This window comes from Polypterus senegalus, chromosome 16 (assembly GCF_016835505.1).
Source record: "Polypterus senegalus isolate Bchr_013 chromosome 16, ASM1683550v1, whole genome shotgun sequence".
In the NCBI taxonomy this organism is placed as follows: domain Eukaryota; kingdom Metazoa; phylum Chordata; class Cladistia; order Polypteriformes; family Polypteridae; genus Polypterus; species Polypterus senegalus.
The window spans coordinates 45585654-45612094 of record NC_053169.1 but is presented as its reverse complement, the minus strand read 5'-3'; the positions used below and the strand labels follow the sequence as shown (position 1 = coordinate 45612094).

At 37.4% G+C, this 26441-nt stretch overlaps 1 protein-coding gene across 23 annotated transcripts in view; it reads left to right on the top strand.

Annotated features, from left to right (window-relative positions):
• Positions 1-26441, top strand: part of nrxn1a (neurexin 1a) — a 1096290-nt gene that overhangs the window by 547442 nt on the left and 522407 nt on the right. For all 23 annotated transcript variants that reach the window (XM_039738493.1, XM_039738492.1, XM_039738491.1 and 20 more), the window contains 2 exons: positions 7595-7717; positions 24833-25214. In XM_039738493.1, coding sequence (XP_039594427.1) covers positions 7595-7717; positions 24833-25214 — 505 coding nt within the window. The remainder of the gene's footprint in view (positions 1-7594; positions 7718-24832; positions 25215-26441) is intronic.

Genomic DNA, 26441 nt, shown 5'->3' with positions numbered 1-26441 from the left:
GTGAAATTCTTACTTGCATGTTGAACCAACATCCACCCTGTCAGCAAAAGCAAAACAGTTCACACAAAAATAGAGAAAAAATAGTATTAAAGAAAGGAAAAGTTCTATTTAAGGCTTATATATCTTGTTTCATTTCTCTATGTTTGGTCATAGAGTAGTACTTGAGAAACTTTAGACACTGTCAGAAAGCCGTATGCCATCTCCTATTTGTAAACTTATCGAACAGTCCATGCTAGCAGTAAGACTTAATTATCACTCTCTTCTGCAGGTATAGCTAAGAAAGTTCTAACGCATGTTAACTTACAGTATTCTAGGTAGCTATAAGGAACTGATATTTTATTATTGAAATTAAACAGACACTATATGAATTTAACATCAAGCATTAACTTCCTAAGATTGGCTCAGGCAATAACTTTAAGTCAAGGTTTCATCTACTGAAGGCTATAATTTGGCATGCTGGTGGAAACATGTACTGTGTGCAGGATTTGTATGTAATGGTAAAAATATGTTAGGTATTCTTTGTGTTATTAGTCTCCAAATTATTAATAATTCTATGCATAATGCTGTATGTTTGGTAAAGTCAATGGATATATGTACAGTACAATATGTTTAAACAACAGAAGGCTGAATCACGGAGCTGAAAGTAATAAACATACTGCAGTTGTTGATTTAAACAAAACTGAGGATCACACTAAGAAAGAACACAGTATAACAGAAAATACAAATAAATCATGAGGACAGCATAGCCCTGGCCATTCCCACCCTTGACCATATAACCTCTAGGAGCGGAAAGGGTCTCTTATCTCTTTCCAGGTCTCCTTAGTTCCTGTACACCATTCCCTTTGATCCTTTCATATACAAGAAGGAACCATCTGCTTCCACTTAGTGAACAGGAGGTATTGCATCCTCTTTATCAGCACCCCCATGCCTTCACTCTTTCTAAGGAAGAATTCATACCACCGATCTGCCATGTCACATACCTACTAACATCCATGCTGCCACTCTTTCTTCTTTGTCTTGATGTACTTGCATATTGCACTCCCTGGACTCCATGTCTGACAAGTTCTGCCATTCTATACTGGTCCTTGCCTAAGCAGCATCTCCTCTTTTGTTGTTATCATACTCTCCTTTTTCTTGGAAGTTTGACACCAGAGTTTACTCTTTGCCCTAATACATTCTGGTGCCATGGCAAATTTAGGTCAGCCTGACATCCCTTCAGACTTCATGTATATATTTATTCATTTATTTACCCTGTTTGATTAATAGATATTATTAATTAATATTTTAAAATTTAGAAAACAATTTTCTTTATTCACTGTTGTCGCATTAATCTGATTTACTTTTTAAAGGTTATGGCGTGTCTAATCTGTCAGTTTTGTTATGCTGATCACCAACATATCTTGAACTGGGGTTCAGCAGATTTCTTAGATTTCTTCCTAGTAATAAACATACCTGACATGCACATTGACTTGAAGAATTTAACTGATAAAAAACAGATCTTGGATTGAAAATGTAATAGTAAAGAAAAACTGATTACTATTTGTCCATTTAACCATTTATCAAGCTAATATCTGTTACAGAAGGCAAATTGAAATGACTATTGACTAAATAAATAAAGAACCAAATTTAAATTCTCATTTATTCACATTAAATCTGCAATTTATTTAAACAAAAATGGCAGGTGCAGTGCTTGTCAGGTTGACTGCCATATTTTTCACTACTTAGTCATCTGTCTGGATGACTTTTTACATTTTTTTTCTGACCTGAGTACTTCTTCCTGAGGCAAGTAAAAATGCCAGCATTTACATATTCCTTATATAAGTTACGTGAAGATATTGCAACTGATTTAAATGTAAGCAGTACTGTGCGGATGATGGACAATTTGTTTTCTGTATGCTTTAACCGTAATTAGTTAAATGAGTCAACTTCAGATTTATTTTTTGTTCCTTTTTTTTTCCACCTTACATTTAGGATAGGAAAGGACATTCCAGTTGACTGCAGCCAAAAATCAATTCCTAATATTATATTAACTGTATTCAGTCATCTTGTTCACAGCTGGTGGCCATCTGTGTTTAAACCCATACATTATAGGCCCAGTAAAGCCTAATCACTTCTCTATGAACATTCTGTAGCACTATTATGTCTTTTTTGTAATATGGAAGCTAAAACTGCACAGTACTCCAGGTGAAACAATACTAGTATGTTATATAGCAGAAGCAAGACCTCCCCTGACTATACCCTACACGTCACAATATACAATGTAACATTCTGTTAGCCTTTTTAATGGCTTCTGTACATTGTCTGAAAGTAGAAAGTACAGAGCCACAATGAGTACTACTGTAGGTCCTTCTCCTAAGAAGTACTTTCAACTTTTAACCTTCCAATTTGTATAAAAATCTGTCATTTATACTTCTTTTTTGCAGAATGTGACAGCTATTTACATTAAATTTCATTTGCAACAAATTTGTCTGAATTCTGTCCAGTTCAATCAGAAATATATTGGCTAGAATATCTTCTGTTTCATCTAGCTTAATCTAACTTAATATCATCTGCAAATTTCATTGCCAATAATAGTAATAATTGTTGCAGAGCTGTGTTGCAACACAACTGGAACAGTTCAAGAGTGAGGTGAGGTACACTGCAACAGTAAGTAGCAAAACATTGTAAAATGTGTTATTTCTTGGGAGCTTATAATGTAAGCATTTTACAGTCAGTGGAAAGGGTGTTTCCTCCACAAATGTCTTTATGACGTTATGTCCGTTAGCTGCTTGTCTGATTATCTGTACATTTAAAAAAAAATTACTTCAGTTCCAGATATTTTTTGTATTAATTCTTGATCATTATAGATCCTGAGTTGGTTTGTCGTGTGGTGGGTGCGGCAATGCACTGTATCAGTGTGTGCTCCTAACCTCATCCTCCTCATTATAGCAGTGCCCTACATTATTTCCTTCTATTCTCAATGAAGATATCACTTCCCTTGGCCAATCTAAGCACTCCTCCTAGTTTTTATTAATTGTTTTCCAAGTATTCTGGGATCTAATCAGGCTACAAATACCACATTAGTTTAACCCAGCCCTGCTGCTTGAATATCCCTGTGGCCGCAGAATTTACTTCAAGCAGTTTATTTATCAGAGATATTGTACTCATGGGGCTTGCTGGCAAAGATGATATGCATTAGACGTGTCCTTCTGAAACAGATTATTTCATTTTGGTGTTATTTATATAAATATGAATTTTGTTTACACCTCAGTCTTATTTTATTTTTATTCTTAAGATTAAAAACCCAAACATTCTGACAAAAGACCATTACAGCTCAGTTGAATAAGATCTTCTCAGCCATAATAACCTTGAATGTGACATTCAACTTTTTTTTCCATTTTTTTTCATCCGCACAAATTAGGTTTGTTAGCCAGTCCTGACACATGCACTACTTGCAGGTATAATAGAGAGAGAATTTGTATCATGGAGCCACCCAACGCAACAGAAACAGGGCTATGAATGTAACTCTTGTATTGCTAAACATCTAAAGATGGCATTAGTTTGCGCATACTGGACAAGTGACAAAGATGAAACATTGAACAAATGGTAGAAAAGAAATTATTTGATATTAGGAGAATCTCACATATGGACAACAGCAGATCACATGAGATGCTGGAAACTCCAAAGTGGGGCGAATTTGCTTAATACTACACTTTCATGGACGTCCAGTTAGATTGTGGAGATCTAGCCATATTAATGTCTCCACAAGGCTATTAATATTTAATGAGGTGTATGCTTTCCTCTACAGCTTCTTGGCCTGTCCATAGCTTTTCTAGCAATCTTCTAAAGGGTGATGAAATAGTTGTAACCATCTTACGTAAACCCATTAGTTATTGTGTTAGGTCCCTTTTTGTTTTCATGAGACTTGAATACTTCTATTTTACTTTGTTGTTTGTGATGCTGATGAGGAATCAGAAACGACTTTTCCAAGAAAGTCACGTGTAACATATTCACTCACAAGCAATGTAAACATTATGTTGGCTTTCAAGAATACCAAGTGCAATTTGGGCCTCAAATATACAGTGTCACTTTTTGATATCCCGTAAGTGGGCCACCACTCCCTGTTCAATCTTCATCTTATTCAGTATCAGGGTAGCTTTAACAGATTTTACCCACCTGTAATATTTCTACAAGATGATCTTGCTGTAGTTCTCTTATTTCCACTACCTTTAAACAAACTTTGTCAAAACTCTAGCATTACTTCCACTGTCTTACTAGTTCAGGGATTGAAAACTTTCTTGCAAATTCTGTTCTAGGTAATAATGATATCAGGAAGGTAATCATGGTTTACAGGAAGTAGGTAGTAAATTAGAAAATGTAAAATTGAAGTATCAGAAAGAGTTGGGATTCTTTGGTAAATCCCATTTAAAGGTTGTTTGCAAGTTTTTTTAGCCTGATTTGAGGTTTATTCCATTTTAAGTAGCATCAGTCTGGTGATGACAACATGGGTTCTGCCACTGTACTCAGTCAAAAGACTCCTTCTTCATGGAGGTACATCATCAGTTTAAGAGGATGGGAAGATGCAAGTGTGGAGATAGACCTTTGCTGGTGTGATAAGATCTCATGTTGACCTAGCTTTTCTTTGCTTGGGTTGGAAATGGAACACAGACTGTGGTGCAACTCCAGAATCTTTCCTTCCTTTTCCTTCCCTTTGAGTTCAGTTCACTTTGGTCCATGTAAGAGTCCAACAACTCTAAACCCAGCATATGCAATCTTAAGAAGAACATATTCATAATGAATAAAACTTTACAACCAATACTCCTCCCAACACCCTCACCTCATTAAACACACACACTGACCTAACACCTAATTTTGCTCTATATTGCCTTTGATTCTAGTATGTCTAAGCATTATCCTCTGATGAAGGCTCCTGGCAGGGGCTGAAAGCTCAGAAATAATAAGTACTTTATGATACATGATTCATTTTCTTCCTTTGTGGATCTCCAGCTGCAATAATACAAATCATATCACAGACCTTCACTTCCATATATATATATATATATATATATATATATATATATATATATATATATATATATATATATATATATATATATACATACATACAGTATACAGTATATAATACACACACGTACAGGGTGAGTCAAAATTATGTTAACATTTGAATGGCGGAAACAGTTTATTCACAAAACATACTCCTATGTGCAGGATGATTTACAGGAATGTCTGAACCTGCTCGCCATCATGTTCAACACATGTACTATATGTGTCACATATATTGTCCACAAAAATTGTAATATAGTAGTATATACATAGCAGTAGCATTAGTGTTAAAATAATTTTGACTCACCCTGTGTATATATTTATATATATGTAACTTTGTAGATAGGCCATCGACATGATTCATGGTAATTGTGACTACTCCAACACAGCAAGATGTACAAGTTCACACACCCTTTACATTTCATCATAAAACAATCAACCCCTGCATCTCTTTAAAGGTCTCTTGCCATCAAGCCCAAAGATGGAAATGAAAAGTTCAGGCTGCACATGAGCACACTTTGCAAAGTGGTCTACACAAGCAACCCAGAAACATAGGTAGGGGCATCAGGAATAAAGAAAATGAAGCAGATTACAAATGAAATATTTTCCTTGATAAGAAATTGCATTGAACATATCGTGGAAAATGGGAAAATATTTTGATGTGCTGGCTAAGTTGATTTTACTATAAAAATGTAACATTATGCTAAATTATTGAGGTGAGTTTACTAATTAGTTATTTGATGTTTGCAAAACAGTGCCATCTGTTTGGAGATGGAGTGAAAGCTCCACTTGCCCTTGATGCAGACATTATTGCTAGTGAAAATGGAATCACCCAGTTGTTTTGGCCTATAATATGTCATAGTTATTTTAATTGTATAGCTTCAGAATCCTTTAAGTTATCCAGCAATTTGTGCAATGTGTGCAGTCATACAGATTGGTCACCCTCTTTTAGTAACTAGGGTTTCATAAAGTATTCATAAAGTATGCAGAATAAATATTTTATTGTAATGTTAAGGGTATTTAATCATTTAGAAAACAATTCAACTGCATGTACAGATTTGCATAGAATATTGTCATAGATTAGTATTGTATTTGACTGATGCCTTTATCCAACACAAGTCGAAATGCACTAAAATTGTCAGTAACACTTTAGATACTGCAAAGATGCATCTATGAATGTCACAACACACATACAAAGTATCAGTAAGGTGTTAATTAATCTGTCCAATGTGACCTTCTAACAAAGCTTCATTTTGGAGTGTTCTGATGAGGACAAACTCAGATACATTTCTCTTGATATTCCATATTTAGTATCTGACCTGTGCACTCTTCATATTAACAGGTAATGTTAATATCATGTCAATATGCAACACTGCACAGAGGTGAATAACATATATACTGATGTTTTATAAGCATTATGATGACCAAAAGAAGCCTTGTTAAGGTACAGTATTTTTACATAATAATAAATGAGTAATAGACACATTTTTGCAGTACCTAAACTAAAGTGTTACCAAATTGACTTTGTATACTCATTTGTACAATGTAAGCACAGGTCAAGGTCACCCAGTGAGCTGGAAAACTTAATTGAATCAGCAGCCTCATAAGTTACAGTCTGTCTTGATGAACTCACTCCCAAAATAAGCAATCTTGTCTCAACACAATAACTTAATTAGTGTCTTTTTTCCTTCCTTCAGAATGAATCTTTCCATTTGTGTCTCTTTTAAGAGCATTATAAATGACTTTTCATTGCTTGTGTGTCATCAAACTCGTTACCACACAGATGGGTTTTGAAATCAATTGTTTGTAGCTGGAAGGTAAACCCCAGTTGTAAATGATTATCCTTAGCCACCCTTGTGTTAAAACTAAAATGTCAAAAAAGATAAATGCTTAGCTAAATAGTTATATTTTGTAGCCTCAAGACAGAGTGCAGAACAAGGTTACTGCCTTTGTATGCATTTCAGAAACATTTTTCAATATTGGTAAATTGAGAATCTTTCATACAGAATTAAAAACAAGGTGTAATGTAGTAGTATACAATCCAATTGGGAACAATGGTAAAAAATTCAAAACAGTTCTGCTGCCTTAGAGTTGTCTTCGTATTCGTTTTTTTTCTACTTTCTAATCATTGAAAACAAATCCTCTATTAAAGTGAAATATTCTAGGAAGCATTATGGAATCAGGCAGAATACATTGTAGGTTTGTCTGAATTGATCTTTCCTGTTGCAATGGGGAATAGAAAATGGCAAATTTGATTGAGTGCAAGAAGTGGGTCAACATGTTCGACAATCTCTGGGACTTAAATTGAAAATTGCAACCCCTAAATTGGATCCACATGTTGATTGCTCCCGTTTATGACAACCAAATATATCATCATTTAACCTACTTTTTCTGCACCCTTCTCTGCTGCACAGCTTATATGTGGATTTATAAAATATGAAGTTTAAAAAGATACCCTGTTTGAATTTACTAAAAAATGTACAGTTATGACTATGAGGATTACTTTGTGTTGGTGAAGGTATGCTAAACCACATTTTGGAATATCCCACAGGCAAGGGTCCTGAAACCATTTTCGCTGGATATAGCCTCAATGATAATGAATGGCACACAGTTCGAGTAGGTCGGAGAGGAAAAAGCCTGAAGCTGACTGTTGATGATTTGCAACCATTGGAAGGTAAGCAATCAATTAATTTCATCTTTTTTTGTCATGAAATGTTCTGGTACAAATGGTTTTACTGGCCTAGCAAAAACAAGAAAGAGTTAACCTAGAGTGTTAAGATATACCGGGACAATAGAGATAATATATAAATGGTTTTGTATTTCTTTCTAAGTATTTTATGGAAACAGAAATGAAAAGTCAAGCAAAATGACACCTTTTATTGGCTAACTAAAAAGATTACAATATGCAAGCTTTCGAGGCAACTCAGGCCCCTTCTTCAGGCAAGATGTAATACAGAAACTGGAGTTCCCTGTATTTATATGCACACTAGGACAAGAAACAACATTGGCAAATCTTTAAGTGAGAAATCTTAGGCTAAGGTTCGTTTAACAAGAGAGAAGAACAATGTATGGTCAAGATCTTATGGAAACAGAAATTTTCTGAAGTTGCAAAAGTGTTAGTGACACAAAAAAGATGCTACAGTAATATTGTTATGACACAATTTTTAATTATAAAGTCTACTCTTTCTCCCCGTGTCTGCGTGGGTTTCCTCCGGGTGCTCCGGTTTCCTCCCACAATCCAAAGACGTGCAGGTTAGGTGGATTGGCGATTCTAAATTGGCCCTAGTGTGTGCTTGGTGTGTGGGTGTGTTTGTGTGTGTCCTGTGGTGGGTTGGCACCCTGCCCAGGATTGGTTCCTGCCTTGTGCCCTGTGTTGGCTGGGATTGGCTCCAGCAGACCCCCGTGACCCTGTATTCGGATTCAGCAGGTTAGAAAATGGATGGATGGATGGAAGTCTACTCTTAAAGATCCTTCTAAGCTGTCAATGCCTTAATCTGTTTAGTTAAGTTATGTGGTCACAGGAAGCCAGGGCCTATTCCAGTCAAAATAAGCCCAAACCAGGATATCAGTCCATTGCAGGATACACACACATACACTCTTATAACATCCACATTTATAACCACTAATTAAACTGAAACACTGAGTACGTGGGAAAATGTTGTTTAGGCTTTGAAAGAAATGCAAACTTCACATAGACAGTGAACAAGCTGGGAACAGATATCTGGCTTCTGGAGCTGTAAGGCAGAGGTGTTAACAACTGCACCACCTTGTAGTCTCATAATCTTATGTAATTTAATTTAAAATGATTTCAGACTGATGAGAATATTTTCTTGTACTGTGCCTATTAAAAGCAGTCACCCCTTGAAAGTTTTCACATTTCATTGTTAAACAACAACATTGTTGGATTTAATTTGGCTTTTTTGACACTGATCAACAGTACACAGACTCATTAATGTCAAAGAGAAATCAGATTTCTGCAAAGTGGTCTAAATTAATTATAAAGAAAAAACACGTAATAATTTATCAAATTCATTTTTTACCACTTCAAATTGAAACACCTAAATCACCACTGGTGCATCCAGATGGTTTCAGAAGTCACTTCAGTTAGTGCAATGGAAATCACCCATCTGGGGTTTCAGATGACTGTAGTATACATGCACCTAAGTCTGGAAGGTCCAACATGTAGTGAGTCAGCATCATGGCCTTACCTTACACGACGAAGACAAAAGAACATTTCAAGCAACTCTGTAAAAAAGTGATTGAAAAACAAGCCAGGGGCTGACAAGAGACAAGAAACTCTCCTTGTCACTAATCATCTGTTGGAGGACAGTTAAATAAATTATTAAGAAATGTAAAGAGTGAGGCACAGCTGTAAATCTCTCCAACAGCAACAACAACATTTATTTCTATAGCACATTTTCATGCAAATGATGTAGCTCAAAGTGCTTTACATGAAGAAGAAAGAGAAAAAGGACAAAATAAATAAGAAAATAAAATTAGGAAACACTAATTAACATAGATTAAAAGTAAGGTCCAATGGCCAGGGAGGACAGAAAAAAAATCCAGACAGCTAGAGAAAAAAAATAAAATCTGCAGGGGTTCCTCAGCCAAGAGACCACTAAGCCCCCTCTAGGCATTCTACCTAACATACATGACCTCAATTAGTCCTGATTTTATTCAGGGTTCACATGGAAGAACTTGATGATGACGGTCATGGGGACTTCTGGCTTTCAATCCCTCAATGTAGGGACATCACTGTGCTTTGATTAGGTGGTGGTGGTGCGGATCACCACTCAGAAAACTGGAAAAAGAACAGCAGAGAAAGTAGGGGATAGTACGGATTGCGGAGCGAACCATGAATGATAATGATAATTAATTGAATATGCAGAGCTTATAGAGCATTAAACTAAAATGAAGCTATAAGAAAGCCATGTTAAAGGAATGTGTTTTTAGCAGTTTTTTAAAGTGCTCCACTGTATTAGCCTGGCAAATTTCTATCGGTAAGCCATTCCAGATTTTAGGTGCATAACAGCAGAAGGCCGCCTCACCACTTCTTTTAAGTTTAGTTCTTGGAGTTATAAGCAGACACTCATTTGAAGATCTAAGGTTACGACTTGAAGTGTAAGGTGAAAGGCATTCTGATATATAAGATGGAGTGAGATTATTTGAGGCTTTGTAAACCATAAGCAGTATTTTAAAGTCAATTCTAAATGACACAGGTAATCAGTGTAGTGACATCAAAACTGGAGAAATGTGCTCAGCAGGCAGTCCATCCATATTAATGAGTGATCATTCAAGAAGATGATTAGTGAGGGAGTCCACCATGAGATTTATGTTACATGTTACAGTGACCAAGTTTAGAAAGGCTATGCAGACAGCAACAGTTGTTCAGGTGCTTCACTTAGTTGCAGCCTCATGAAAGGGTGACAAAGAGTAAGCCACTGCTAAAAAAAATGTACGTGAAGAGTTTGCAAGAAGGCATGTGAGAGACTCTAAAGTTAAATGGAAAAAGATTCTATGGTTTAGTAAGGCCAAAATTGAGCTTTCTTGCCATCATATTAAATGCTGCATTTGCTGTAGGTCAAACACTGTACATTATCAAAAACACAGCATTCCCACCATGAAGCATGAGGGTGACGGCAACATGCTGTGTGGATGCTTCTTTTCAGCAGGCCTGGAAGGCTTGTGAGGGTAGGGTATAAATTGAATTTCAAGCCAATAGACAATTTGTGGCTGGATTTTAAAAAGACAGTTCACTCATAATCCCTGTGCAACATCACAGAATTTGAGGATTTTTGTGAAGGAAAAGGAGTTAAATTGTAGGGTCCAGATTTGCAGAGCTGACAGGCATCAGCCCACACAGATTCAAGGCTGGAATGGCTGCCAAAGGGGCTACTATATACTGAGTTGAATACTTTTGCAATCAGTTATTTTTTTGTTTCATATTTTAATGTATTTAGACCACTTTGTAGAGATATGTTTTCATTGACATTAAAGAGTCTCTTTGTGTTGATCAGGTTTAAAAAAGCCAAGTTAAATCCACTGTAATTCAATGTTGTGCCATTATTAAATTGTGAAAACGTCCAAAGGGATGAATATATGTCTATTAATACCCATGGCAAAAATCTGTTTAAAGACTGGAACCGGATAATTAGGTTAGAAAATAGATTGACAAATGAAAGGAGCTTCTGGTTAAGAAATTTGCAGGAAACAAACATAGCAGTTACCCTGCCATCTTATTGCTTTCTCTGCCAATAAAGAGTTAGAATCACAGATCCATAGCCTCTCATTTTAATATATAGGACACTGCATTCTTTTCACTTTTTTTGCTTTTATTTGTTTTATTAATGGACACTACATTCATCGCTTCATTCCTTTTCATTTGGTTCTTTGAACTCATTTTTCTGCTCTGCTGCAATCATGTTCTTTCCTCTTAGATACTCATTTAAAAATGCAAAGATGTAATCTTTTGGCAACTTTACATTACTTCGTTGCATGCTTACAGTCATAATATCTTGCCTTTATCCTGCTTTTAAGATAGTTAAAAATATTTTGTTGCCTAGGTCACATTGTGTTTATGAACTAAAATGTCAATGAGTCTTATTTTTTAATGCTTTTTTGTATTACCCATTTTTTATTTCAAATTGAATTTTATTTTCTTTTTAAGCAACAGTGGTGTTTTTTTGTATTTATTATAGATTCCAACTAATTTGTCAAAGGGCTACAATATACTGTACATCTATTTTACTTTTGTTACAGATTAGAATTGTTTTTGTAGGAGTTTTCAGCTCCCAGTATGTTCTTCAAATTTGCTTTTAAAGGGCTGTTAGTGTACATTTTCTTCAAAATTAAATCAGACATATACCAGCAAACTCACGGAATGTAATCATCCTGAATAACCCAACTACTATTTTTCAGATGTTCTGTTGTATAATGATTCACATACGACATGTTGACTCCAAGGACAGAGTTATTCATGACAAATTTAAGCAACTCTGCCTTCAAGTGAAAATGTTTTTTTTTCATTGCATAACAAATTACTTGAGTGAGAATATACATCAAGACATAAAGCTACTGTGGTACTAAGAGAAAATAGGAGAATTATCATTAGACTCAGCAATGTAAAACAATTCATACCAAACAGGTCTTCTGCCTTTTCAATGCATTTGTCCTATGACAAGTCGCCATTTCAGCCAATTTCTTAACCTTGAACAAAAACACTCCAAGCTACACATTTGCTTTTTGTAAATTTATATAAATATACAAAGAAAGAAGAGTGAAATAGTGTGTGTACCATAACTCAAAGTACTTCACCTGTGGCTTCCATACGTTCTACTACCCATGTGCACACAGACATCAGGTCAAAATGCAAAGAGCAATATCTTTTTACTTGTTAAGGATTGTGACTAAATTTGCTAATGGGGCTCCTCACCATCACTACAGTCCTGATCCCCAGTTTCTTACCATTACATTTTTGTGGCTCCCAAGTCAGGCATAAGGACTTCTCTGAGCACTCTTCACCACACAGGAGGGTGTCCCCTTGGCGATGCCTTCTAGGTTCCTGATAAGATGATATCACCTCCACCACATTCATTTTCTTTTCCTTTGGTGTTATGTTGTGAATGTTTGATAGTCAGGCTTACAAACTTAATTCTATTTTTATTGAACTAAAATTTTCAAACCTATGTTATACAATTTGCAGGATCAGGCAAATGGAGCCTTCCGCAGAACCATCAGGTACAAGACAACAGAGTCCCTTTCTATCCCAGGGCAAACTCATGCACACCCCAGCACTTACATTCACATAAATATTTGATTGCCGATTAACCTAACACAGATTTGAATCTGAGAGGAAAATTACAGTACCCAGAGAAAAACCCATGTAAACATTTGGAGAATGTGCAGGCCTAGCAATGGATTCAAGCCCTGGATGCTGGCTCTGTAAAGCAGAAATGCTAATCACTTGCCTCAGTACTGCCCTCCCTTTTATAGAATACAGGTACCAGTATATTAAAATAGAGAAGCCAAACATGTTAATAGTAGTTTCATTCATTAAATCAAGCAGTTTTCATCTATCTGTCTATCCATTATCACAACCAACATAGTTGTCACAAACCTATCCTGAAATCTTTGTCCGTCCATCCCAAGATATCCTAAGGCAAACATCAACACAGTGCCAGTTAAGAGCCTGCCAGGGGTGACCTCACATGGACAGAGGGGGAATATGCAAACTTCAGTCAGAATCCTGAACTTGGAGTCATACCTGGATCATGAGGCAGCAAAACTAACCATTGCTTTAGCACGAATGTGCCACCCAGTAGTTTTCATACTACATTTAATTTTAACGTTTAAATAGAAGAGTATGCAACAATGCCTTTCACTGATGTCCTTATAATGGAAGACATGTGAAATCAAGAGAAAATGCAAGTCACAGGCAGAGTGAGTGTCATGTCTTGAGTGATAAACTCATATTGTGCCAACAATATTGTTATTTATAAACTCGACTGAATGCCAAATTTCAAAAAATCACTGAGGCCTTCTAGTTTGGATTTTTTCAATAAGTTGTATATATTCTTAATAGTTAAATACATTATAAATCTATAGGTATTGATGACATTTGGTCCCATTTCTTACTTAGACATACAGTACTTCATATAATCTCAAAAATAGCTTTTTTGGAGAGTTAGGGGAGATATTCTTTAGTAACCGCATGTTCATGAATAAAACAGGCACATGTCAATAACTTTCACTCCCTCCGTTGTTTCTTTCTTTTAAAGGTAGGGCTATGAAGGTATGCCTTCACTGCTGTGTGTTTCATATCTCCCTTTATTTCTTTTTTTTTTTTGACTATAAATATTAGGGACGTTGAGGGTGAAAACATGCCAGGAAAGCTTTTGTAACTCTCACTGCTTTCATTTATTTTAATTGTATTCCACTATAAGCCCAAATGCATAATTTCATGACTGCTATTAGACCTTCTAAAAGCAGAAAAGTTAATTAAATGGGATCTGTAGTTAATTCTGCCCCTGAAACACAGGCTCTGCATCACTGAACGAGACGGTTGATTTCTGTATTGACAAGGGCATTGGTATTTGTGCAAGTAACGGCTCTCTGGTCAGAGTATTGCAGTAGGACGTGGTTATACAGATATATTAGAAGGCACTAAAAGTCACTTTGAATTAAATTCATTTTTATTCTGTCACATATTTAAACAAAGCATTAATTATTTAAGGTCAATATTTGAATAATGTCTTTATTTTGTAAGGAGATGTTTCCTTGGTTCAGAAGTACAATATAAAAAACAGTTTTGCTTAATTTTTTTAAAACATGCTGTAGATTTCATAGCAAAAAGCATTAGTTTTTTTTTCTAATGTATAGATAATTGTTTAAACACTCAGATCATTTTAACATAATTTAGTCTGCTTTTTTAGGGTAAATGCCTGTGAAAAATCAAATAGTAGGTGATTTAAATCTAACTAGGGTTTATAAATTTGCAACGCGACCAAATTGTCTGCTACTCTTAGTTGGCACAAGCAAATCTGAAACTGGCTTTCACTCAGTTAAAGGAAAATTAAGAAAATGTAGCAAGGATCTAGATCCATTGACACGTCCATTATCTGTCCGCACATTGTTAATTTCAGAGATGTTGGGGAGAGGCCGGAGTCTATCCTGACAGCACTAACCACAGGGTTGGATCCAACTCTGAAAGATGTGTCAGCCATAAAGAATGCAAAATATTTAAAGAGTATAAGGGATCCTCTGTATGAGTTATTCTCCTAATGTGAAGAGGAACATGATTTATGGGAATACCCATATGGCATCAAGTGTGAAGAGTAACTTAATCATTACAAAGGATGAAGAGGATGGTACAAACTGCCCCATTTTGTTTTTCCCTGATCAATTTACTGACATTCTTAATATGACCATATTTCTGGCAATGAATTCCTCCCTTATCTAATTCAAAACGTTTAATCTTTCTCTGTATAACGCAACTAACACTAGTCATGCTTTTCTTTTCCTGGCAAGATGTACCCATTCCCATTAGGAGTGTGTCAGTAGACCATTTATCTCATTCAAATAATTAATACAACAATACAAACGGTGAAAGGTTATACTAGCATTGTCATACAGGGAGAAGTTGGAGATTGTCTCCGGTGTAGGTTAAGATACTACTACAGATGACTATTTTCATTTAAACAAATGGTTTAATTGTGTTTTTATTTGAAAACAATGCCATTTTTTTTAATTATTTGAAATAACAGTACAATATTTTAAATGAAACAATTCATAGCTTCACTGCCAATTGCAGCCTATAAAGTATGTTGAAGTACAGAGATAAATATTTTTTTCCTTTAAAAACGTATAATATTTTTATTTAAGCAAACAATTCACTGCATATTAGTAACAAAGAAATAAATGAAAAGTTGTAATAGAGCAAAGCATTTTGTTGATTAGGCTTTAAGTGTGTTGGCCTAATTGCTTGTATTTAACAATTTAACAACAACTTTTTGAATAAAAGTCTGGGAATTAGCTTCATTTAAATTTTATACGGAAGCTCTTGAAGAAAAAAATGATTGCAATATTTTGCAAAATATTAAGTTATTACACAATAATTATTCCATTGTTTCACAAAAGTATTGCATTATTATGGAACAGTTTTTTAATTACTTTGCAAAAATATTGCATTATTTTGCAATAATTATCACATTACTTCACATTATTATTCCTACCTAAGTTCATCAACAGGAGAGTTTCTTTCTTCCCAATGGTACCATAACTATGGAAAGGGCCAAAAAATGTCCAGTCATCACTTAGAAGAAAGTTATGTTATAAAATAAATTTTTGGAACATTATGCTTTCCAAAAAACACTTTGAGACCAATGGCTTTGTAGGTCTTGCAGTATTTGTGTATTCTTGATTCCCTCCACTTATTTTTGAAATGAACATACTGCTGGGTGGTCTTGTGGTCTCGGAACCCCTGCAGATTTTTTTTTTTTTTTTTCTTCAGCCCTCTGGAGTTTTTTTTTTGTTTTTGTTGTTTTTTCTGCCCTCCATTGGACCTTACTTTATTCTTTGTTACTTAGTATTGTCTAATCTTATTTTTATATTTTTATTTTCTCTTTCTTCATCCTGTAAAACACTTTGAGCTACATCATTTGTATGAAAAAAAGGCTATATAAACACGTTGTTGTTGTTCAAATTTTGGTGTCCAAAAAGTATTGTGTAATAAGAAGAGACTTGAGGCATGGCAAGGTTTGGGGCAGCCACCCATTTAATGCGGTTTCCTGGCTGCAAAAGCAATTGATTCATCAGAGTCAAGTTTACACAACAGAGTCCAAAACAGAACTACCTCCCAGAGCAAAGGCAGGAGGCTTTATAGGACGGAGGGCGGAAGTGATGTCGTCCTCTGTGCCGGAACCGGAAGTGATGTGTCCCGCTTCGAGGTGGCGGCTCCTGGTGGGATTTCCCGGGAAAGACCTGTAGAGAACTCAGAAAGAGTGTTAGCGTACCCTGCCCCCCCCCGGGCAGATGTATAATCAGTCCTCTCTAAGCCCTTCAGCTGCCTCCCATGCACACGTGTGTGACAACTGATAAGTCACACTTTACAAGAATAAAGTGCATGACACTGCAGTGAGAGAGTTAACTGTCTACCAACACAGGCCTAGTGCTGTTTTAATTTAAAACATTTAACCAATGAAAAAGGACGGACGCATTAGATGCACTACATAGATAAATGGATGGCTAATGTTGAGGATGTGACAGTTCACAGTGTTTATGTTCCAGTTACCACCCCATCCCTGCAGGTAGCAACAATTCCAACTTCCAGCCTCCCAGGCTTTAGAGCTTGTTCTTCATCTCAGCCGTTTAGGTTGCTTGTTTACTTGCTCAGCAACAGGTTTGAGGGTTCAAGGATTGGAGTTTAATGCCATTCTTTTGACAAGTTGAACTGAATGCTAAGGTCAAATCCAATGGCATCAGTGTTTTTTTATAAAATCAATAAAACGTGCAGTGAACAGTGAATACTCTTTATTTTGGATTTTGTTTTTTTTCTGAATATTGCATTTAGTCAGCTAATTGACACTGCTGTTGGCAACCATGCTATTTATTTTTTAAATTCCTCCTATCTAAAAGAAAAAGCAAATTATCAAAGTAAAAATGAAACGTAAATGAACACAAAACAAATGAAGCGTTAATGATACAAAGAGTGACTTCACTTTTGAGGAGGGTTGAGGTAAGCTTGCAATTAAATGAGAACAAGAACTCCTTTCTGTGTAAGATATGAAACAACTAGTACGACCTCTAAATGCTTTGCAAATGAAATAAAACACCAAAGTAATATCTGGCTGTTCCACATTAGATCAATATTACCAACTACTGGGTATTTCTTATGTTTCTGTTACAGCTTTACAGGCTTTTTTGTATAAAACTAAAATATTAGTCATAATAAATATTTGATTTACAACGCTTAAATCAAATATTTATTTACACTGCCTGAAATTGTTTGGAGAAATTTTTCAAAGCGGCTCTTCAGCTTAACTTTTTATAAATTATGTCTATGTTATGGCACTAAACCATATAGTATAGTATAAGTAGACACCAATTTTGTCACATTGTTTCCACATTTCCCATCTCCATGAAAAGCACCTGAATAAAGTGAAAAATGGGAAGCATAAAAGTAGATAGGCTTCAGTTCTGTGCTACTAAGAAAACTATAGAAAAATGTAATTATCCTTTATTTGTTTAATTTCTGTTTTATGACATATATACATTAATCCATCCATCCATTATCCAACCCGTTATATCCTAACTAAAGGGTCACGGGGGTCTGCTGGAGCCAATCCCAGCCAAGGCAAGGCAGGAAACAAACCCCGGGCAGGGTGCCAGCCCACCGCAGTATATACATTCATTCTCAAACCAATTCAGGGTCACCGAGTGACAGTATATCTTGGTAGAAATCAGTCTTAGATGGGGCACCAGCCATTGCAGGACCCACACACCCACATTCATGTAATGGCCAATTTTTAATTGCCAATTAATTTACAAATTTACCTCATAGTTTTGTTTACACTTACCGAGATTAATTTTTTTTAAGTGATTACACATGCAAGCAGCAGCTGTTTAAGTTTTTTTAGGAAAGCACAATGATCTCTCTGATGACTCTGAAAACACACTCAACAGCCTACATACAGTAGTTCAGAGCAAATTACTGTAACATGGCACTTGGGTAATGCACTTAATGATCTGGCACCTCCAAATGAGCTCTGAAACAAAAGAGTTCAAATAGGTACATATCTGAATCACAGGCATAAGAGATAAATACTGCTTTAATAAGAGTAAATCATGGGCATACTGAAAAGTAAAGTGACAGTGTTTCTGATTAACCAGAAGGTGCTTAAGCTGCATCCATCCATTTGAGTGTTTAGCTCCATCTGTTATTTCTATTACCTTAATCTACCCCTTTCAAACCATGCTATTCTGTTTAATAAATTCAAGTGAATGGTATGCTACAATGGAGTCTCCCAAATTTTTTAATGATTTGGTGCCACACAGAGGTGGCATAACCAGATGCTATTCCCTAGCAGGCCTGAGTGGGCATAGGACATAGGAGTTTAGGACATCAGAGGTGTCTCCATATATAAGGATACTGTCCCAATGACTACTCTATGGAGATCTCTTTAGGCTACCATTAAAGATTTGAACCTAATTGTGCTGCTACAAGGAGCCAGTGTAGTAACCTGAAAAGAGAAGTTACATGTGCCCATCATTACAGGTTGAACAAAAGACATGCTGTTGCATTTTGAATCATCAGTAATGGCTTGGTAACACATGCAGGTACTCCTTCCATGGTCAATGAAGGAAAGCTGATCATTGATCACAACCTCAGTTGTGTATGTCGCTGGGTGTTAGTGATAATAAGCTGAGCTGAATAGGTGTTTAAAAGATGGGCTAACTTTGATAACAAGGAGGTTTGTGTTTGCCAAACTGAGTTGAAGATGGTGCTTCTTCATTCATGTTGAGATATCAGTGAGACATGCTATTATTCTTGGTAACAATGGGTATGAATGCATATCATTGGCATAGCACTGCAATGAGAAGCCATGGGACTGGGTGATGGGCATAGTGAGGAGATAAGGAGAGGACGCAGTACCTATGCTTGGAATCCATGCTTGTCTGATGCACCACTGACATCTCTACTTGCCAGTACACATGGTGGGATCTAATTGAAAGGTAGGACTTAAACCATCTGAGAACAGTTCCAGTGAAGCCAAGGTCAGAGAGGGTGGCAAAGAAAGACTTATGGTTACAAAAAATATAGTTACATATAAAATCATATCAAAAGGAGTAGAAATATAACTTACAAATAGCTGGAAGTCAATGGGAAGACAAAACCTGCTTCATGACTGTGAAGTTCTGCTTCTAGGGTTCAGACTATTCCTGTATTTATTCTGAAAGGATGGATGAAGATCACCAAGCATTGGCAAGTCAAGTCAAGTTGGGGAGCATGCACAGGTACAGTGCGTTGCCGCACCCACTACACAGCGAAACAACTCGGGATCTCAGTTTGCAACCCCCCAGGCAGACACGCGGTCCAGTCCCTCCCTCCGGAAATGACCCTCCATCTGCCGTAGCCAGGTGTTAAGTGGGCAACCCCTTGGCCTGGTCCAGCCACTCGGGTCCCCAACAATGAGGATATTACAAGCTGGATCACCCTCGGGGAAACATGCCACATGGCTGTACTGTAGTGCCGTAACTGACGCTCCCTCACAATGCAGGTAATGTGCCTCATTCGGGACTCCAGGAGCAACCGCGCATTCGACACGAAGTCAAATCAACAGTACCCAAGGATTTTCCGGAGAGACACAGTACCAAAGGAGTCCAGTCTTTGTCTCAGGTCACTGGATAACGTACATGTCTCACAACCATATAGCAAGACAGGAAGCACCAGAACTCTAAAGACTTGGACCTTTGTCCTTTTGCATAGATATCGGGAGCGCCACACACCCCTTTCCAGCGACCTCATGATCTCCCAGTCCGTCTACTGATTTCACAGGAAGAGTCACCAGAGACATGAATGTCACTGCCAAGGTAAGTAAACCTCTCAACATGGTCAACACTCTCTCCGCAAACAGACACACTGCTGATGAATGTGCCCAAGAGGTCATTAAAAGCCTGGATCTTGGTTTTTATCCAGGACACTCGCAAGCTAAGACACTCAGACTCCTCACTCAGTCTCTCAAGTGTCCTGATCAGAGCCTCTATTGACTCCGTGATGATCAAATCATCGTCAGCAAAGTCAAGATCTGTGAATCTTTCTTCACCAACAGATGCCCCACTGCCGCTGAACCCCACTACCTTGCCCAACACCCACTCCATAAAAGCATTGAACAGAGTAGGTGCAAGAACACACCCCTGACGAACCCCGGAATCAACTGGGAAAAACACAGAGGTCTTGCCTCCACTCTGCACAGCATTCATAGTACCAGTGTACAGGCCAGCCATGATATCCAGCAACCTCGAAGGGATCCCACGAACCCTCAGAATGTTTCACAGAGCAGCTCGATCAACTCAGTCAAACACTTTGCAAAAATCGACAAAAGCTGCAAAGAAATTCTGCTGATATTCGCGTTTGCGCTCCATGAGAACCCTTAGTGCCAGGATGCGGTCGATGTTAGACTTCTTAGGCATAAAACCAGACTGTTCCAGTCGCTGGTATGTGAGCAAGTGATCACGGATCCTAATGAGGACAACCCTAGCAAGGACCTTACCCAGCACTGAGAGCAGTGTTATCCCCCTGTAGTTGCTGCAGTCCAGGAGATCACCCTTCCCTTTCCAAGTAGGGACGATTAGTCCCGTTTTCCAGTTAGTTGGGATGATGCCAGTCTCCCAAACGGAAGCAAAGATTACTTGCAATGCTAGGAGGACTGACTTACCACCAGCCTGGAGACATTCACCCCCAGATACCACAGATCCCTGTGCAATCTCAGTGAGATTGGGTGGTTCACAGCTAATTGGAGGATCAGTCTCAAGGACTGTGGACCCCGAGATATCCAACATCCTAGCTGGAGGATCAGCTTTGAACAACTGCTTAAAGTAGCCAGCCCAGCGGGTCACAACTGCAGTGTCATCAGTAAGGACTGTTCCATCAGCTTCCCTGACTGCGACTCTCCGAGGAACAGATGCAGATGTGCGTAATGCTTCGATTCCTCTGTAAGCAGGACGATGGGACGCTAGACCACAGATGGTGTGTCACTTGCTCACAGATTCCTCTAACAAATGCCTCTTTATCTGCCATCAGAGCCCTTGCAGCCGTCCTTCTCAGTTCCTGGTACAGAGCAGAGTTGCCATTGAGCCGTGTGCTGCAACTCCTCTCGATGATATCCAGGGTGCCTTGCGAGATGAAACACCTCCTTCTGGGAACAGCGGTAACACCAACACAACCCTCAGCAACCTTCAGGGTCTTGTCGCGGAAGGTCTCCCACATCACATTAGGATCGGCAGTCGTACCCAAATCTGAAAGTTTCTCACACAAACTGCATGCAAATTCATTAGAAACAGCCTGGTCTTGGAGTCTGGCCAAGTCCAGGCTCATTTTCCTAGTAAGTGGTAACCTACTGGACCTAAGCTGGATCCTAAAAGTAGCTACAACAAGTCTGTAGTCAGAATTCACAATCTGGGCCCTTCTGTAGACCCTGCAGTTTTGCAAGAGCCTCCAGCCTCTGCCCATGAGGATATGATCGATCTTTACTGCACCACCAGTATTGGAGTACCAAGTCCAAAGATGCGGTTCAGGGCGCTGGAACCAGGATCCAGTGATTCGCAGCACCTGACCTTTTGCAAAGTCAAGGAACATGGAGCCACCTTCACCACAGTCACCAGACCCATGGGGCCCAAGACAATCCTCATAGCCAGCCCTGTCAGTGCCAGTGGTTGCATTTAAGTCACCCATAACCAGAGGAATGTCACCTTGTGGGCATCCATCAACCACTGAGCAAAGCTACGAATAAAATGTCTCCCTTGCCGAGACATCACTCACCACGGTCGGAGCATACACTGAGACAACAGACAAGGCACCAAGAGAGTGCCGTAATCTGAGTCTCATAATACACTCGTTGAAAGTAGTGACATCGGACACCATCAGAAGAAGCCAATCTGATACAGCAAAAGCTACTCCCCGAGTATGACAGCCATCAGACCAACCAGACCAATAAAAGGTGTTTCCACCTACAGAGATCTCGCCAGTCCACAGTCTGCGCACCTCAGAAAGTGCCGCCACTGAAATGCGGAGTTTATGCAGCTCCTCCGACAGCAGAGGAAGATGATCATCTTGCCAGAGAGACCAGAGATTCCATGCGCCCACCCGTATGGGCCGCCTCATATTGGGACCCGAGTGTTGCTGTGCAGCGGGCAATGCCTCAGCACCACACCAGTTCTGATCCTTAACAGATCCGACCTTGTTGGCTCTCCAATGGTTTCGACTCTCCCGGGGATGGGGTTCCCGAGGGCTTTCCCCCATCCCCTTGATGTGAGCAGCCTTCCTCTGGGCGGCTGCAGCAGAGCTACTCCCGTGGAGAGCAAAAAGGAGTCCTTCCTGTAGCCTCGGAGCTTTGTGAAGTTTTTTTTGGCAAGGCTGTCTGAAATGTTCATTAAAAAATAAATAAATAAAATAAACTATGAAGGCAATTAAAAGACAATATTTAAAATTGGATTTTTTTTAAGAATGTCAACTACACCAGGACTGCAGTCATACCCCAAGTGCAGGTTGGCAGCCCACTAGAGCTCCGCTGGCTCCAGTTTGAAAACCATTAGGTTAGGAAACTCGTAAAATTAAATTTGGCATGAGTTCTGCACTGTTTTGATTGAAATCTTGACATTTTTTCCTGTTCAACTGTAATTCGTGAAAATATTTTCACTACAGCCTTTCTTAAGTATAAGTCTTGGAATGGGATATCTGTTGGTAGTTCATAGGCATTTTGATAGACTCAAGGATCTTTGCTTACTTGAATTTAAACATTTTAAAGACAGCTTCTGCTACATTATTGGGGTTCACCTGGAGATTCTTAGCTTTGCTTTTTTAAGAACTGATAGCTGCAATTTTTCTTCTTTTCTTGTATTGATATTCAACTTTTTATTATGGGACTGGTAAAAATTCTGCTTTCGTAACCTATAGCTTCTGCAGTTAATAGGAAAGTGACTTCAGTCCAGCACACATCCACGCCACCCTACTCTCCCATAAACTACTGAAATGTTGTGCCTGACTTTTTAATTCAGTGATTATGATGAAGTAAGACTTTAGTCTTTACCTTTGAAAAGTTTATTATACGTGCTCTTAATATGCTGAATGAATTTGTGCAATTGGCACAGACGTTATCTGTGCTCAAACTGTGTAGCTTCAGTCACTATTTAGAATGCAGTGCTATTCTTGAAAGCAAAGACTGTTTTATTACAGGATTGTTTTATGGTAAGAGAGCACTTGAGATGGACAAATTTATAGGAAACTAAAGTTAAGTAAAGTTCTTGCTTACTGGAAACTAGATTGCATCAAGCAGAACAGTAGCATTTCATGAAATGCTCTGACACAGAGTTGTCAATTAACATGGCTGTGGAAGCAGCCACAGACAATATATTTAAAACTTGAAAACTCTTTCGTTGTCACCTTATTGGGCCATCCTGTGTGAAGTGTGTCCATTTTGCCTGTGCCTGAGTTTTTTTTTCCCTGGTACTCCAGGTTTTTCCCCACGTCCCAAAGATAAGTGTGCTAGGTGTGCTAGTGTAAACTGGTTTTATATGAGTGGATGTGAATGTGATTATGAGTGTAAATGTACCCTTCAATGGGACTGGTGATGTATCCAGGGTTTGTTCCTTCCTAGTGCCTAGTTTAGTCAAAATATGCTCCTACAACCCTGAAATGGATTAAGAACATTTGAAAATTGATGACGGGGGAAATTAAAAAGTAATTTAAAAATTATTTTACATTATAATCTGCATCTTTTAATTTTACATGGTGAAATTTACATTTTGATGATTATTCTTGTTGTATTGAGCTGCACGACTCTAGTCAAAGTTTCTTGCAGATTTCTAGCTAATCATATATTAGAACAGGATTTACTATATAAGCTGTTAAAAGGTAACAGTAACAAAGATTTTGTGATTGTTATACTGTATGACAAAAGTGTAAAATACAAATTAGACTAAGAAAATAAGAATAATTGACCTAAAAGTCAGTTCTCTCTATACAGTATTGTATTCTTTCTTGAGGGAACAAATTAAGAAAGAACTAGAGTGGAAAATTTTATATTGAACCTTACCTGCCATAGTAATGTAGAGGAGTCCACATATGATTATCAGACATTCTGCCGTGCAAAATTCCTGAAACTGCTCATATGGCACTGTATGTCTGCTCTTCTCCTGCACCTTGCCAAGATTTATTTAGCTAAAAACCAATTTATATTTCTACACTCAAATATAGTTCAAATATGACTTTGCAATGATTGACAAAATCTCAGAAATGTATAAAATATTGACTCGGTTTACCAAAACATTATGGCTTCCTTCTTTCACCTCCATAACAATATGGATGACCACATTGACTATTCTTTGTTGTATAATTTTAATGCAAATAAGTGAATCAACTTTACTTTTTAGGTTCCACAAGTTTTTTTTTTTTTACTTTGATGTAGTTTGTCTTCAATGTTAAAATAAATAAAAATTAAAAAAAAAAAAACAAAAGCAAAAACTTTGGTTTCTGTTGCTTAGTATATTTAATGACCATCTTGTTTATTTTTTAAAGGTCAAATGGCTGGAGACCACACGCGGCTTGAATTTCACAACATAGAAACTGGCATTGTGACAGAACGCCGGTATATGTCTGTAGTGCCTTCAAACTTCATCGGCCACCTGCAGAGCCTTTCGTTTAATGGAATGCCATACATCGATCTTTGTAAAAACGGAGACATTGACTACTGTGAACTTAACGCTTTGATTGGCTTTAAAAATATCATTGCTGACCCAGTTACGTTCAAGTCAAAATCCAGCTATGTGGCCCTGGCTACTCTGCAAGCGTACTACTCAATGCATCTGTTTTTCCAGTTCAAGACAACATCATCAGATGGATTAATCCTGTACAACAGTGGGGATGGTAATGATTTTATTGTGGTGGAGCTGGTCAAAGGGTAGGTAGCAAAGGAACTAATTCCATCTATAGAACTGTTTCTATAAACTCCGATTACCTTGTTTTTTGAAATGTGGAAGATTTGTAATATGGCATGGGAAGCTATCTTGCAGTTGGTTTTATAGTCCATTTGGTACCTTATACCATATAAAATATAAATGATCTAATTATTCCATTTATAGTTTTGTGGAAATTGTAGTACTCAACAGCTAGATATTTATTAGAGCTAAATATAATTAATTTGTGTTTGATGGATATCCCAGTATAAATATCAATGGCTATGTTTTGGTCTGCTTTTGCAAAAAACAGCAATACTATCTTTTTTGTTTAAGCATTTTGTTTTTGTTCCTGGATCTTTCTAGCATTCTTTTGAGAAATCCTGCTTATTTTGGAGTTAATGTATATTTTCACTAGCACTCCACAAATGTGTTTTCTTTTGGGATGTGTTGACTATGCCGGAGACCCTTATGTTATGGGATTTCTGTGCCAAAAGTCATACAAACCTAAAACAAATTCATTTGCCATCTGTCACATAAAAGTCAATATGATTTCATTGGAATAAATATGAAGAAATCTAACTGCAGAATTAATAATTTTGTTTGCAATGTATGACAGTTGGCAAAGTAAGTGAAGGGAATCTGTTTAAAAGCTTTTTTTTCTTTTGTGTTTGCTATTTTACTTTATTCTGTGCAATGTGAAGGTGTTTGGCTGAGTATACATGTGTTAGTGTATTTGTTCAAATATAAAATATAGCTTGATGAAACTTAAGATGCTTCATGACTAAGTGTAGCTTTGTTGGTGGGTTTGTTCACATTTAAAACAAAACCTAAAATGTGGACTGCACTTAAATGTAATCTTTTAATATTTTTCCGTACTTCTCTATTTTTTTCCAAGAAATTGTTCACAAGGTAAATGCAATGTATGTAATAATAATTGCTACTTTACTAAATTGATAGTAGTAAGTCTGTGATTTTAAATTTAAGCAGATAACTAAGAACACAGAGTTAGCCATTGTATCCTTTACTTCCACTTCATTAAGAATTTCCAGTGTTTGGAATTTGGATTGATTTTGAAGATCTTCTTACAATATGCACGGCTTTCTTTCAAGGTCATATTGGAAGGCAACAACAGTGTTGTTAGCTTGCCTGGTTTTCCCTAGGAGAGCCTTTTAATAACAGAAGAATTACAAATGTGTTTCCTTTATGCTGTAGACATTTGTGATGTACAA